The 15611-nt window shown below is 49.4% G+C and overlaps 1 protein-coding gene across 4 annotated transcripts; it reads left to right on the forward strand.

The window, feature by feature from the left end:
* Positions 1-1437: 1437 nt before the first annotated feature.
* LOC121594882 (brefeldin A-inhibited guanine nucleotide-exchange protein 3-like) lies at positions 1438-12307 on the forward strand. 4 transcript variants are annotated; one of them, XM_041918675.1, is made up of 9 exons: positions 1438-1578; positions 1695-1864; positions 1994-2258; positions 2452-2585; positions 2670-3310; positions 4115-4429; positions 5243-6913; positions 8722-9157; positions 9233-12307. In XM_041918675.1, the coding sequence occupies exons 3-9, from the start codon at positions 2174-2176 to the stop codon at positions 12260-12262; spliced, it is 6312 nt and encodes a 2103-aa protein (XP_041774609.1). In that variant the 5' UTR covers positions 1438-1578; positions 1695-1864; positions 1994-2173; the 3' UTR covers positions 12263-12307. The 4 variants fall into 4 exon arrangements, with proteins under 4 accessions (XP_041774609.1, XP_041774603.1, XP_041774593.1 ...); XM_041918669.1 differs by lacking the exon at positions 1695-1864 and having other exon boundaries at positions 1438-1621; XM_041918659.1 differs by lacking the exon at positions 1695-1864.
* Positions 12308-15611: the final 3304 nt, after the last annotated feature.

Below are 15611 nucleotides of genomic sequence, written 5' to 3' on the forward strand. Positions count from 1 at the left end.
ATATATATATATATATATATATATATATATATATATATATATATATATATATATATACATATATATATGTATATATATATATATATATATATATAAAGGAAAAATATGAATTAAACTATTATTGATCTTTATTTTCATAAAAGATGGACGGATTATTGATAGTTACATTCTTTGTCTTGTCCATGTGCCATCATGTTATTCGGTAAAAAACAAGTGCGGCCTAAACCATACACGTTAGTCGATGTAAAAAACCGTGCAAAACTGGCATAATTACACTCGTCTGCCTCGTTTTTTCGTATTTTATCAAACCTTCCTCCCGTCATAGTTCTATTGCTCCTTGACCTCCTAGTTTTATTAATTTTTTTTCCTATATATATACGGAGCAAACAATTGTTTTTGACTTTATTTTTGTCAAAAAAACAGAGCAAAAAATGAAGAAGACTCTTTTGTTACTCGTGAGCTTTTTAAAAAAATAAAATTATCGCTAATATCCGGAAATTAAAGCGCTTCAGAATACTTCCGACTATTACAACTACTCCGACGGTTCCAACTGGCTCCGTCGGCTTCGACGGCACCGACGGCTCCAACGGCTCCAACCGGTTCCGTCAGCTCCAACCACTACGACGGCCCCGACCGGCTTCAGCTGCCGACTAACGGCTTCGGAGGGCTCCAACGGCTCCAACGGCTCCGACAGCTCCGACGGCTCCGATGGGTCCGTCGGCTCCGGACGGCTCCGACGGCTCCGAAGGCTCCGTCGGCTCCGGACAGCTCCGGACGGCTAAAAAAAAAAACGCTGGACCTACAATCCTTGGGGATACAAGTCTTCAAAGCTGCGGGCCGCTCATTGCGCATATTTTCAAACTTGCCACTGCCCTCAATGCTGTTATTTGCCTTTAAAAAACGTTGAAAATGATTACAGGGTTCTTGCAGCAGGACCATTGCTCTAAATCCAATTCTTTTTGGGCTGTTTGCACTTATTTGTACGCAATGTTCAATCGCACCGCTGCATGTTTAGACGAAACAAAGCAACATGCGTTGCTATGGAACAGGCTTACCGTTTGAGCCCAACGGCCAATTTCAATTCAAAGCTCTGTGCTAATGCCGGTGCGGCTGATATAAAATAGCAAAACGGTATTGTCAAACTTAAACCTAAAAATATGGCACCAGCAAGTAACAGCCGTTCGATTGTGCCATACACTTGAGCAGCAATCTTTTAGCTACCAGAAAATGTGTTCAAAAAGGATGTAAAACATATGTGTAAAACGAATAATGTGTTCAGAATAAAATGGTCCCGATTCGCCCATCCATTCCACCAATTTCTACACCGGTAAAAAAAAGAAAAAAATGCTCACTGACAGTAAAACGAATCGATTTTACCTTGCATGTTTGTTAGGGACATGCGCGATGCGCGACCCGTGCCCCTCAGCAGCGAAAACCCCCAGCAGGACCGTTTACATATTGTAGTTTTGTGTACGCGTGATGCAAAAACGCACAAAATCACGGGGGGGTTTTCTTTTGGTGCGCCCTTTTTTGTAGCATAGCAGTAGCAGAAGCAAAAGGCAACTCAGAAGCTAATCGGTGAGCCTTTACGGTTAACGAATGTGTTGAATAGTGTAGTGCGGTAAGCCAGGGGCGTACAAAGCACGCAGGACATTTGGTAGATGCACTTTTTTTTTTTTTTGGTTGTTGTACAGATACAGTTTAGAGGAACTAGCACAACACATGACATGTCTCGTGGGTGGCATATGAAAAAAAAAAGAGTTAATCCTGCTGAGTAGGAAATAAAGGAGCTGGTGCACTTTTTGGTTCAAAAAGCAACAATCATACACCATTCAACGTACGAAGTAGTGAGCAGGGGAAAAAGGTTGTTATTTTTTTTGTTGGTACAGTTCAGTGTCAGTAGTGCTCGCAGCTGTGCCGTACGTTTGGCCAAGCTATCAACATATTGTACATTTCCCGTCCCGATTGCGCTTTCCCTCCCTGCGCTGTTTAGCTCATCCATTGCATCCTATCGTTCAGCATTAGTGTGATTCGTCATCGATAGCTAGCGACCAGTGGCCTGCGCTGGTGTGTAAATGGCATCGGGCCCAGGTGTGAACTAGCAGCACCAAACCCGTCTGCTGCAAACGTCTGCCGTTTGCACCTGCCCGCTGGTGTGCAGCGTCGGGGCAGCATGGAGGAATTGCTAATGTCGATAGTGAAGGAGGCGACGGGCAGCAAGCTGCAAAATCTCAAACAAGCCGCACAAATCGCACACGGTGGGTACGATGCGCCTAGCATATTGCAATGGCGTCACGCGCTGCAATGCAGAGCACGCCACACAATCGATATTGAGCCGCCACCGACCACGGGGCGCAAAAAAAACCTCCCCGCTGGGGCCCGCCCCTGTTCATCCGCAAGCTATTTGTATGCACTTTTTTGTTTTTTTTTGTTTTGGTTTTGTTTTTGCAGAAAAACTTTCCCGCCAGCATGGCATGCACCGGGATCCGTCCTACGAGCTGCGCTCCGTCTGCTTTACCGCCCTGCAGATGGCACTGGAGACGAAGCGGCCCAAATTCATTACCTACGGGCTGAACGGGCTGCACGTAAGTGGACCCTGGCTTGCGAGTTGGCGAGCGGAGTTTGGTCGCAAACGTCACACCCTCTTTCGTGTCTGTACCATATTGTAGCGCATTATACGGGACGAGCGGTTCTTCACCGGGCTGGAGCCGGAGGACGATTCGCTGTGGCTGCCGGCGCAGCTGCTGCGCGCCACCTCCAGCCTCTCGAGCATCGCGAACGAGGATACCGTCGTGAACGTGCTGCGCCTGATACTGGCGATGGCCTGCTCGCAGACCTGCACCCTGAACGGGCGGCTGCTGATCGAGATGCTGTCCAAGTGCGGCGAGTGCTGGGAGAACGGGTCGCGAGCCGTCAAGGCGGCCTCGCTGGCCGCCGGCAGCCAGTGCTTGCGCACGTTCTGCGCGTTCCTGAAGGACGAGGCGGAGGAGATTGTGCGGCTGGATCCGACCGGCATCATCAGCCTCGGCATGGCGGCCGCCGTCTACAACGAGGTGATACCGGTGATGCAGTGGCTGTGCAGCCGGCTGGTCGAGCCGGCGACCGGCAGCACGAAGGCGGGCGACGGCGGCACCCCGAACAGCTCGCTGTATCTGATGGAGTGCATACTGACGCTGGTGGTGTCGCTGCCGTCGGACGTGCACGCGAACCCGCACTTTACCGCGTTTCTGTGGCAAAAGTTTTGCCCCACGCTGGCCGCTACGATGGGTTCGCCCGGCCGGGTCAACAAGGACAAGAAGTTTACGTACCGGTAAGCAAGCCCGTTGCAGGTGCAGGACTCGACTCATATAACAGTTGGTAGAGTACTGCCGGTGAGGGACTCAGGACTCGAGTAGGACCCTGTGGACTAGTGGGGAGAGCTCGGAATCGGATCTATCCGATTCTAATTTCTTTTTCGGAATCAATTCCGGGTCCAATTCCGATTCTGGAATTGATTCCGATTCTGAAATCTTTTTCAATTTCAGAATCAGAATAGGTTCCTGAATTGGGATCGACGATTGAGGAATTGCAATCAGTTTTGGAATCAGAATTGGTTCTTAAATTGGAATTGGCTCCGTAATCAGCATCAGTTCTGAAATTGAAGATTCAGCAGTGAAATTAGTCCCCGAATCTCCATGAGGATTAATCATTTACAACCAAATTTGCGGCTATCAATACGATGGTACCAGCATAGGAAAACACCTATTCTCAAGGAGATGATGAAACTGAATCCGATTCCAGAGCCGAGACTGATTTCGGAGCCGGCTCCAATTCATTAGAAAATTCCATTTGCGTAGTCGACTTCGATTCTAGAGCCAATTCTGATTCCGGACCTACTATCCGGAATTGATTCCAGAAAACATCGGAGCTAGCCGGCATCAATTCTCACGAAAAATTCCCCGTGAACCTGAAGAACCCTGAGCATACCCCCTTCTTATACACCACGTACAGGGAGCCGCAACTCTTTTTACCGCCTAGAGCTCCCGACATGCTAAACCCGCCACTGCCATGTCTTCATTGTTTTCAGTCTTTTTTTGGAATTAGTTGCTGACAATACAATAAACTCTTATTTCAGCGATGCGATACATCTGATCGAGAGCGAAAACCGTGGGTTCTTTACGCGCCCTGGGCTGGATGGGCCGCAGGCTCGCTGTATCTATCTGACGAGCATCCAGCTGCTGCGAATAGCGGGCGCCCAGGGCAGTCTTCGGCCGATGCTGGAGGCACTGTTCCATCGTATGCTGCTGCTGCCGGTGCCGAGCAACCGGGCGGAACCGCTACGCTATGCGCGCGAGATCTTTAAATCACCGGAGCGACTGATCGATCTCGCCATCATCCTCTACCCGGACAAGACGCAGAGCAGTAGTGACGATATGGCACTCTTCCGATTGTATGTATAGCATCTTCAGAAATCCTTAGACCTTGCCTGTTGTTGCTAGTGTTGGGTAAATCTGATTCAGAATCATGAATCTGAATGAATCTTTGAAATGATTCAATGAATTTTAATCACAATTGGAAATATTCATCTGAATGTATCTTTGAAATGATTCAATGAATCTGAAGCTTGGTTGGATATAATCATAAATCTGGATATATTCATAAATCATCAGTCTCAATAGATTAATACATCTCTAAAGATTCACGAATTTCATAAATCTCAAGGAATTCTTAAATATCCTATTTTTCATGGACCTATAGCTTGTTCTTATTCTTCTTCTTCTTCTTCTTCGCTACAACCACCAAACCAATTCAGGGCTTACTAGACTTCTTGGCAAGTACCGCGTAGCTGGAGGTCTTGCGGGTTAACCACTGTACTACGAGACAGTGTTAAATAAATATCTTGAACACTGTAAATCTCTAACAATTAATGAATCTCAGGAGATGTATGTAAGTTTATGGAATAATGAATCTTGATATTCATCTATTATAGGCTCGTGAATCTTAAAAGATTCATGAATCTTTGAAGATTCGTTAATCTTTATATATTTATTATGCCTTGGAGATTTATGAATCTTTAGAGATTCATAAATGTTTGGAGATTCGATTTGAAATTCAAATAACACATCGCTTAAGATTCATATGAATGAATCTCAACGAAAGATTCATGAAACCCAACACTACTGCTTTCAGCACCCTTTTGGTGATGTAATATAGCACACAATCTAATACTCGTTGATTCTGATTTTCTCTTCTTCCAAATCAGGGTGATAGACGCGATGGAAGAGTGCGCTGCAGCCTGGCATCACGGCAGTGCCTCTGTGTACGGTGCGCTAAGCTCCAGTGTGGAGTGTGTGGTGGCACTGCTCGAGAGTCTGCAGGTGCTCTCGTCCGGCAGCTACGACGAGTCGCTGATCGGCGATCGCATTGCCGAGCTGGTGAACGAACGGTACGCGGCACTGGCCGATGCGGACTACACCGGGCCCCTCACCTATCAATCGATGACGCGTTTGCCACCGCCGTACCGGGATGCGGTGGCCGAGCTGCGCCAGAGCGGGTTCGAATCGTCGTCCGAGTCGGATGCGGACGGGCCACTGGAGCAGGGCACAATCGATCCGGAGCTCGGTTCGGTCGGTTCGGGCGACACGGAGGGCCCAGAGGACGAGACGCACTCGTCCGGCGACGACGTGTCGTCCAAGGCGAGCCAGGGCAACTGGCTCTGGGCGCACATTGACGATTCGGGCTCGAGCGGCCGCTCGGACGGTGACTGCGACCGGCAGCACGCGCGCGAGTTTGCCGCCGTGCTGGCCAGCGAGCTGGTGCCGTCGCTGCTCCGCCTCAAGACCTCGATCGAGATTGACGAGGCGGTGCAGGAGTTTGCGTCGCGCGTCTGCCAGCGCAACAGAGCGACGCGCGGCGACGGCGACTACGGTGCACTGACGGCGCTCAATGCGGACGGCATCTATCTTGCCACCTACTCGGCGCTCCTGCTCGCCCTGCAGCTCGTCACCGGCGGTCACTACGACGATAACGGCGGCGGCATTGACACGGACGGCCCAAAGCCAGCCGCCATTCCGCTCACCGAGCAGCAGTTCGTCACCTCGGTGCAGAACTCCGGCATACTGGTGTACCTGTCGGCGGCGTGGCTCCGTGAGCTGTACCAGTGCATACTGGCGGGCAACCCGCTGCAGGCGCTGACCGCCACCCAGCGGACGAAAGACCCGGCGGCCAGCACCCACTGTGCCTTGCTCGATATGCTGCACGATGCGGGCGGCACCGGCCCGACCCAGATGCTGTCCGACTGGCAGCGGCTGCAGTCGGTCGTGCGGGTGCACACGGAGCCGACGGCGAAGCAGCGCGCGGCCCGCAAGATCGCCCGCCGGCTGCTGACGTGCTGCTGGGACTCGATGGTGGCGGTGCTGACCGCTGGGCTGGGCGAGGCCGACGGCTCGCCCACCGCCCGGCTGGTAAAGCTGTCGAAAAAGACGCTGCGCGTGCGCAAGGAGACGCGCGGCTCGGGCGAAACGCTGTACGCGCTCAGCCTGGACGGGCTGCACGCGGCGGCGACGCTCAGCAACGCGCTCAGCCTGCAGCATCTGGCAGGGAAAATTATCAACCTGATCGCCTCGAACGTGTGCCAGAACGCGGGTCCCAAGATACCGGCGAGCCACGCCCTGTCGATGGACGTGGTGCTATCCGGCGGGCTGGAGCTGGGCTCGCACAGTGCCGACTGTTGGCTGCCGGTCTTTTCCGTCTGTCGGCACGTCACCCAGCTGGAGCACGACCTGTTCAGCTCGCAGAGCAACGCGACCAACGTGGGCAATGCGCCGGGCGTCGGACAGTGCAAGGAGTCGTCCGATCAGCAGTTTGGCAAGGGTGAGACACAGTCGGACCGACTGCACCTTTCGCCGTACTCGGTCGATGAGGATGAGACATGGTAGGTACCTGAGTTCCTGAAGTAATAGTAGGCACAACGTTTCAGTACTATACCATTCCTTCCTAAGAAACATTTCCATGCCTTTTGGATTTAAACATGTCTAAAGAATGCTTTATTGTGTACTAAGCCACTTAGTTTTAACATGTCTTTTGAAGATGCTAAACAGTCTTTAAAGTTGTATTCTATTTTTCGTAACGTCCTGCGCGGACATGCCCAGCCTATACCGGCTACGAAAATCCATTACCACGCAGCTGGATAGTCAGTCCTTGCTACGGAGGACGGTCTGTTTTTATTTTGATAGGCTTGGGCCCATGACGGAGACATGTTGTAGAGTCGTTTTTATTTGAGACTAAGGCATCAAGATAAATCGATCTTATTTAATGCATATTAAGTCTCAGGTTAAGGTAACCTGGAATATACTTTAAAGGCTGTAGTCGAGATTAGGCTTGGGCATTCGGTTCATTTCCGTGTACGTAAACGTACTAGTTCTTTCATTTATATGAACTGAACGTGAATCGCGATTCATTCGTTCATTTCAGTTCTTCATGTCGACGGGTAGGACGTTATTTTCATGAACGTCCTGGTATTACGGTTCACGATCACATTTGTATGGGAGGAACCTGGAACGACCTATTACGAACGACCTGGTTTTGTAGGACGTTCTTTATTTCGACGGATAGGTCGTTTTTTTCGTAAACGTCCTGGTCATACGGGTCACGTTCATATTTCTATGGGGAAATGAACGACCTGACGTACTAATCGTTCTTCATTTCGACGAGTAGGGCGTTATTTTCATGACCAACTCAGTACATTTTTATTTATAAAAAAATGATGAAGGGAGATTAGATGAACGTAGGTCGTTCCTTCTCTAAGATGAATTGAATGAATCGTACAGTTCTGGTTCTTGAGGCACAATTCTAGTCGAGATACGCGATTCACGAAAAACGTGGAGAAACCATATGTTTCTAATTTACATGTTAGTTGTATTTTGCAGTTTTAGCGATAGTATATTTAATTTTCTTGTCGTTTTGTTTGCAGTAGGCTATGTTATCCCCTACATAGATTATTAGTAATGGTTTCGAATGAAGAGAAGATCTTCTCGTTTTTAATTGATATCGAAGATATAACCTTTTTTCATTTTGCTCTTAACGTATCAAAGAGCTGTTGATGTATCAAATCAGTACAACGTATTCAAAGAACTGTCAAGTTCAGAAATCCGCGATTGTAGAAAATGGCGTATATCAGTTATTCCGTGCATCTAGGAAACTGTCTGTACTTGAAGATTCTTAAAAGTTGTTAGTTTGCACAAGTGTTTCCTTATATCATGCGCTGTTTAAAACATTTTTAGCCACTTAGATTGCGCTACAAATCGTCTGAACTTGTGATCAGGGAAGTCCTTCTGATCTTAAGCCAATGGAATCCATTTTTATTTATATGATTGTTGATTTGTTTTTCCAAGATGTGTCAGCAATGTTGATATTTTGATAACCATTTTTATGACCATTAACATTACTTGTGATAACTTTATAATCATTACTTAATTGCCGTCTCAAGAACATATCCACAGCAATAAGCTGTAATTTTGATATTTTATTTGCGCTTCACATCTTAAAGGTCTAGAAATGGTTTGTAACTAGTACTCTTAACAGAGTTTAGTAGACCCCTTGCGGTTTCAAGTGAGTTTTCTAAGTCTTATAAGGCCATACAAAACATTCAAATGAAAAAGAAATACTTAACGCAATAATCGTAACAACGTTCGTTCAAACTATGATAAGATTTAAAATGTTCCTTGGGGTTTCTTCACACAGTGTCGATGTGTACAGCTTCCTGCAGGCGCCGAACACGAACGCCAACATCAACGTCATCACAATACTGAAGGCATACTCGGCCAACGATGCGGTCAATCTCACGCAGACGGACACGGCCAAGATGCTGTGCGCACTGTCGCACCAGGCCGACGTCCTGTTCGCGGAGGCCGCCGAGCGGCTGAGCCTGCCCGCGCTGCAGCAGTTCCTGAGGAGTTTGTGCCGGGCGTCGCGAGAGCAGCTCTATCGCAGCACCTCGCTGAAGAAGGGCAAAAAATCGTGGTGGCTCGGGCGGCCCTGGAAGGTGAAGAATGATTCGCTGCCGCTGTCGCTGCTGCTGCATCGCGTGGGCGATGTAACGCTGAAGGTGTTCCGCGGTCCTCGCCCACTGCTGCACGTGCTCAAGGTTTGGGCGATCACTGGGCCGCACCTGATGGACGTAAGTACATCCTGCCATTGCGCTTCTTCCCTGTTCATACTTTATCTGTTGCTTTGCCCCGCATTGACCCCGCAGGCCGCCTGTCACAAGGACCGCAGCATCTCGAAGCGCGCGATCGAGTACATCCACGACATCATCACGGCGCTGCTGGTGGAGCAGACCGAGCTGCCGCACTTCCACTTCAACGAGGCGCTGCTCAAACCGTTCGAGAATCTGCTCAGCATGGACTCGTGCGACATCGACGTGCAGGACCAGATCGTCGCCTGCCTGTACGAGATCGTGGAGGCCCATCGCACCGAGATACGGTCCGGCTGGCGGCCGCTGTTCGGCACGCTGCGCACTGCCCGCAACCGCCCGGTGCATCTGTCCAACATCATCGACATCTTTCGCGTGTTTCTCGAAACGGACAACATGCTGGTGTTCGCGAACGCCGGCCTGGACTGCATACTGTGTCTGCTGTCCTACCTGGAGATCTCGGGCAATGGGCCGGCGGCGGCGGCTGACCACGGCCAGTACCCGGCGGCGGCGGCCACTGGGACCGACGACCTGTCGCTCATCATGCGCTCCGGCGACTTCCTGTACGATGCGCTCAAGTTTCTCGAGCGGTGCGCCTCCATCCTCGACTTCATGTACAACATGCCGCAGTGCCCGAACCTGCACTCGACGTACAAAATCAAGGGCATCACCTACACGCACATCATCGACGCGAACATACCGAACTCGATGGAAAACTTTACGTTCTTCGGGCAGGAGTACCTGCAGAGCACGAACGAGCAGTGCATGATCAGCTACCGGTCGCTGCACATCGACAAGGAGTCGATACGCAAGATCGACGAGCTCGACCGGCCGAGCGGCGTGCTCAAGGTGTGGTTCCTGCTGCTGGACGGGCTGACCAACTCGCTGATCGTCTGCCCGATCGCGCACCAGTCGCCGATACTGCAGTCCATCTTCAAGCTGTTCAAAACGCTCATGATCAGCCCGGGCGTCGAGTTTGGCTTCTACTGCATCAACCATCTGCTGATACCGATGATCCAGGACTGGCTGCGGTACGTCAACAAGGCGCAGAAGAGCTGGGTGCTGATCGAGAAGAACTTCAAGCACTGCTGCTGCATGACCACCGATCTGGTGGTCGACTTTCTCGCCAAATCGCAAACGCTCGAAACGCTGGGCGATCGGGTGGTGATTGGCAGCGAGTCCCTGCTCGGGCAGTCGACCCCATCGCCCTCGTCCGCCCGGGCGGCCACCAGGGCGGCGGGAAGCGACGGAAAGTACCGCAAAGCGCCGCACACCGGTGACGAGCCGCCCGGTGCCAAAGCGTCCGGCACGCTGCGCCTGCCCAGCTCGGCCGTACTGGCGCTGAAGCAGCTGCTGCTGGTGCTGATCGAGTGCTCCGCCCAGTCGCAGGAAACGATTGCCCGGGTCGGGGTGTCCTGCATGAAGCACGTCATCTTCTCCGCCGGCTACCTGTTCGAGGAGGAGCAGTGGGTAATCATCGCGTCCGCCATCCATCGGGCGAGCACGGTGTCGATGGCGCCGCTCAAGCAGCTCATCTTCGCGTTCAACCGCAACTCGAACAGCTTCTACGGCGACTGCGCGAACGTGAAGGTGGCGGCACGGCGCGACAGCACGCCCGAGGAGCTGCAGCGCATCCACTCGCTCGCCCAGCAGGTGTTCCTGATGGACACGCAGCGCGATGCGCTCGGTGGCCGCAGCCTGCCCGTGCCGCAGGAGGACCGCTCCTACTCGTTCCTGCTCTACCCGCTGCAGTGCAATGGGGCGGCACTGAGCTCGCCCGTCGGTGGCGCCGGCGGCTCGTCCCTGTCGACCGGGATGCCTTCGTCGTACGGGCTGGCGGTCGACTGCTACATCATACGCATACCGTACCGCAATCTGATCGTCGGCATGCTGGCGAGCCAAATGCTGCTACAGCTGATCGCCAACATCCTGCTGAGCGGGCTGTCGAACGTGCCGAGCGAGCTGAACACCTGCTTCTACAGCAGCGGCGCCGAGGCAGGGCCGCCGGGAGGGGCGACTCCACACAGTGGCGCCGGCGGGTCGAAAACGCTGTTCTACCTGGGGCAAAACAGCAAGGAGATACTGCTGCGCGCGCTGCGCCAGTTCCTGATCGGGGCGGTCGAGTTCGACACCCGCCCCGGCCTGAAGTTCCTGATACAGAAAGTGTCCGGCATCGACTACGCGGCCAACCTGTACAAGCAGATGAACTCCTCCTGGATCATACACTACATGGCGCTGGTGGACATGTACCTTAACAACGTGCGCATCCACAGCCTCACCGCCGAGGACGTGCGCTATCTGCTCAGCTCCTGCTGCGACCAGTACGCGGCCGGGCCGCACCCGGCCAAGGGCGACGAGAAGTGCGTCCACTATCTGTTCGCGCTGCGCGATTTGTGGGAGATGATTGCCGACCACTTCATACAGCACCTGGAAAGCGACCGGGAGCGCAGCCGCAAGGCGCACCTGTACGCGGAGGCGGCCGACGAGCCGCTCGAGCGTGCGGCGGACCATCGCGAACACGGGGGCGACCCCGGCACTATCCTGTACCACTATCCCGACCAGACGGCCGACGACTGTGGCCAGCCATCGGCGGCACTGAGGCAAAGCAACGGCACCGCTAGAAAGGCGGCCGGCGATGGAGACACCTTGGCAGCGGCGGCACGAAGAAGCCTCCCGCATCCGCACCAGCCGTACTATCTGCCCGCTGCCAACGGGCCGACGGCTGCTGGCCAGGAACCGGCGAAAGACTTTGAGCCCGCCTACCAGCAGCAACCGGAGCCGCCTGCGGAACAGCCGCCGCCGCCGCCGCTCAGGAGCGCTACCAAGGGTGAACATCCCACAGAAGGCGAGCGGCCGAAGCAAACGATACCGCCGGAGATCGAGCAGCAGCGGGCGCTCAGCATCCAAAAGGACGTGTCGTATAAAACATCCGCCTTAAGACAGCTAATCGTCGCTTCTATTGAGTTGATCAAGCTTCTGCCCGGCGAGCAGTCGGAGTTTCTGCAGCTGCTGCTTACGCCCCGCATCCGGGAAGCATTCCATTTCGTCGAGGAAAAGAATCCGTTCCTCTCGCTGGACGCACAGCATTAATTGAGCTACCGATTTGGGGGTCGATTTATAATAACTTTACGGGGGGGGAGGGGGGCAAGGACACGCTGCTTCACTTAAGTGCTTAAGTGCTACAAACAAAAAATCATTGGAATTGCTACATATTGTGTATATACATGTAACGCTCATATTATTGTACGGATTTACCAATTCATGTTGATACAGTCGTGAAATATATTTCTCGATCAAGTGGATTTGTTGGGTGTTCTTCTTGTATGGCTACTCGAAGTGAACGAATTAGAGGTGTGCCATTGCTTTTAACGTTATAGCCTACTGTGTTTTGATTTGTGATTTTTTTTTAAATTTTGGTATATATTTTATACTCATTTTTCAAAAGTTTGTTTCTGGGATAATTATGTTTATGCGTTCTCAAAATACATGCTAGAAATGGATGTTTTTGGTTTAGTTTGATAATTTTATTCACTATGTTGTTTTAGTAAAACTGAAATAGTAGATCATGCAGAAATTATGCATTTTATATCTTTAAAATTGCTGCCAGACACACCTAAAAATCACTGCAATGAATACGAAATGGCTACCGAAAAGTAACACTTGTACGAGTAAAAAACAGAGGTTTGTTCCCCCTTATTGTGATGTAAATAATTTGAAAACTTATGTTAAATTTGTGCCAAATTGTTGATTTGCAATGCCCAAGAAAACTGACATCAATTTCGTTAGCATTTCACTGCGCTGGAGCGTTACAATGCGTTATCCCAAATAGCCAGCTGGAACGCCATAGCTGATTTGGGACTTTTCAACGAAAAATGGTTCAGATATCGTACTTTGTGGCTGATTAAGAGATACATTTGAGGAATTATCACACTTTTTAATAAGCACACGGTACTCTTTGGAATCTTGCGGCTGGTTAGCCTGATGTATGGTTCATGATGGGAACATCAAACATCCATAGAAAAAAAAACTTCACTGGTTTGCTCAATAGATGGCGTTTTATAATTCATCATTATATTGCTGTCCTTTTCTTGCAAAGTGTTTCGCCTACCTGCTTTTCATCATTGCGTGTAAAACCTTCTAAATTTCCGTGTGGTCAAAAGACATGGCTTTTTAACATTAACGACCATTACTCAAATCTCATTTGCTTCTGTACAAATGGTACACATTGGAGTTTAGTATTTAAACAATCGTATAGCCATTTTAGTTCTAGCGATACATAACTTCAATGCAAAACCATACAACAGTACAGATGGAATCAGAAAGCTCTTCTCCAAGCGAGGAAGCTCCACTGGTTTTTGCTATTTTTAGAATGCATGAGTCATTTTCCGTCTGATAAACGAAGTCTTTTTATATTCCGTTTACGTTGAGAGTTTGAGTCGTTTAGAACCCGTTTAGTGGTCGTTTAGTGGATGTACAATGTGGCACTTGTCAAAGTGTAAAAGACTGATGCCATCAATCGTCTCGTGGCTTGTGCGCCAGATTATCTATTTGAAGTGATTTTGATTTCTCTGCAAATTATTTAAAATTCTATGAACGTTATGAACATTTACAATTCATAAATAAAAATGCACATGAACAACACATGTTTGTTGTTTAGTAGGTGTTGTTTACCTACTGCAAAAAGGCAAATTCAAACAGCGATCTTTAGCGTGCCAAAATTAGCTACTTAGGCAATTGTCCCAAGTGCCACAAATCCACTAAACGACCACTAAACGGCTTCTAAACGACTCAAGTTCTCTACCTAAACGGAATATAGAAAGACTTCGTTTAGCAGACGCCAAACGACTCATGCATTCTAAAAATAGCAAAAAAGCTGGTGGCGCTATCTGTTGGTGGGATACCCCAACCAGTTGAGCTTCATCGCTTGGAGGAGAGCTTTCTCATTTCCTCTGTACTGTTGTATGGTTTCGCATTGAAGTTATGCATCGCTAGAACTAGAACGGCGATACGATTGTTTAAATACTAAACTCCAACGGAAACCACCAGCACTGAAGCAAGTGAGATTTGAGCAATGGTCATTGGTGTTGATACCCACGTATCTAACCACACGACCATTTATATAGATTTTTGCTCAGAAAGTTAGAAGGCTATATAGGTCATAATAAAATGCAACTTGTCGAAACACATTGCAAGAAAAGAATAGCATATAATGATGAGTTGTAATACGCCATCTATTGATCAAACCAATGAAGCTGTGGAGCTTTCATTTTTTTTCTATGGATATTCAATTTTCCAGTCGTTTAAGCTTAATCTGTGGCGCTTGGGGTGACTATTTGGAATATTTCATTTGTTAATGTTTTACATTTCGGTGGTTTTTCAGTGTGTCTGGTATCGTTCTTAACCATCCTACAGTTTTTTTTTTTGCAAACGAGCAATTTAATTTGCATTTTCACCACTTCAACGTTATGTTCAAGGTTACGTGTAGTATCATAGTTTTTAGCCGCTCCGAAAAAAAGCGATTTTTCTCATTTTTTGTGCTTAAACCGGTCGGGAAAAATTTATCGAACCCGGTCGGGAAAAATGTATCGAACAACCTTTTAGGATTGAATTTCATCCGTTTCTGTTCATTATCTTCACAAAGCGATGAAAAAACCTGATTGAACATAAGTTACGCAACAATAGCTCGTTCGATGACTCAAAAGATATGTTACGCTAGTTACCGCTAGATGGCGCTAAATAGCATTTGCCAACCAGATTCGTGTACCCTTGCTAAATGTCATATTGCCAGATTTTGTTGCTTGGGTAATTTAGCTTTGACAACACTGCGCATTGCCCAGATGCCAAGCACCGTTTGACAGCTAGCCTACAATCGTAAACAAAGTGTGCGTTTCCATCGAATCGTCCTACTTCGTATGCCGCTTGCGATTTAGATCAATTGTAGTTATTCCAATCAAAAATAATAAAAAAATATAAGAGCAAGTGTACTAAAATCTCTGCTAGCAGACAGTTTAAAGGCCAACATATGCATTTGAGCGATTTCAGCTAGCATGCAGCAAGAAAACAAAGTCCCTCCGGTATGATTACGCCAACAAATGGATTGCCTTCTGAAGAAGATTTACTAATTGACGATATTTGGCTTCAGGCGGATCATCAAAGCACGTGCTTATACTTGACCCCAAAGCCACAGCGTAGGTGCTTCACGCGCAAGAAACGAGCGGCGAACGACGAATCCCGGCTGTGCTTGCAATCCATCAGCTCGAACGAAAAAGCGCCGGCTGCTGAGGCGAAGCGAGAACGATTGTCTTAATTGCCTAGCCCTAGCGCTTTACTGCTTAACGTATAATGACTAAGTTGGAATACCCAGAGAACGAGCGTGAACGAGCGTTGGAAAATGTGGATAAAATGCTTTTTACGATTGCCTCCGAACTACCGACACTGC

Source organism: Anopheles merus, chromosome X, assembly GCF_017562075.2.
Source record: "Anopheles merus strain MAF chromosome X, AmerM5.1, whole genome shotgun sequence".
Taxonomy (NCBI): domain Eukaryota; kingdom Metazoa; phylum Arthropoda; class Insecta; order Diptera; family Culicidae; genus Anopheles; species Anopheles merus.

Excerpts from the sequence above, each read along its gene's own strand:
- LOC121594882 (XM_041918669.1), top strand. The coding sequence starts at position 2,174 with ATGGAGGAATTGCTAATGTCGATAGTGAAGGAGGCGACGGGCAGCAAG. Across the intron at positions 2,586-2,669 it reads ACGGGCTGAACGGGCTGCAC|CGCATTATACGGGACGAGCG; the intron begins GTAAGTGGACCC and ends ACCATATTGTAG. Across the intron at positions 3,311-4,114 it reads GACAAGAAGTTTACGTACCG|CGATGCGATACATCTGATCG; the intron begins GTAAGCAAGCCC and ends CTCTTATTTCAG.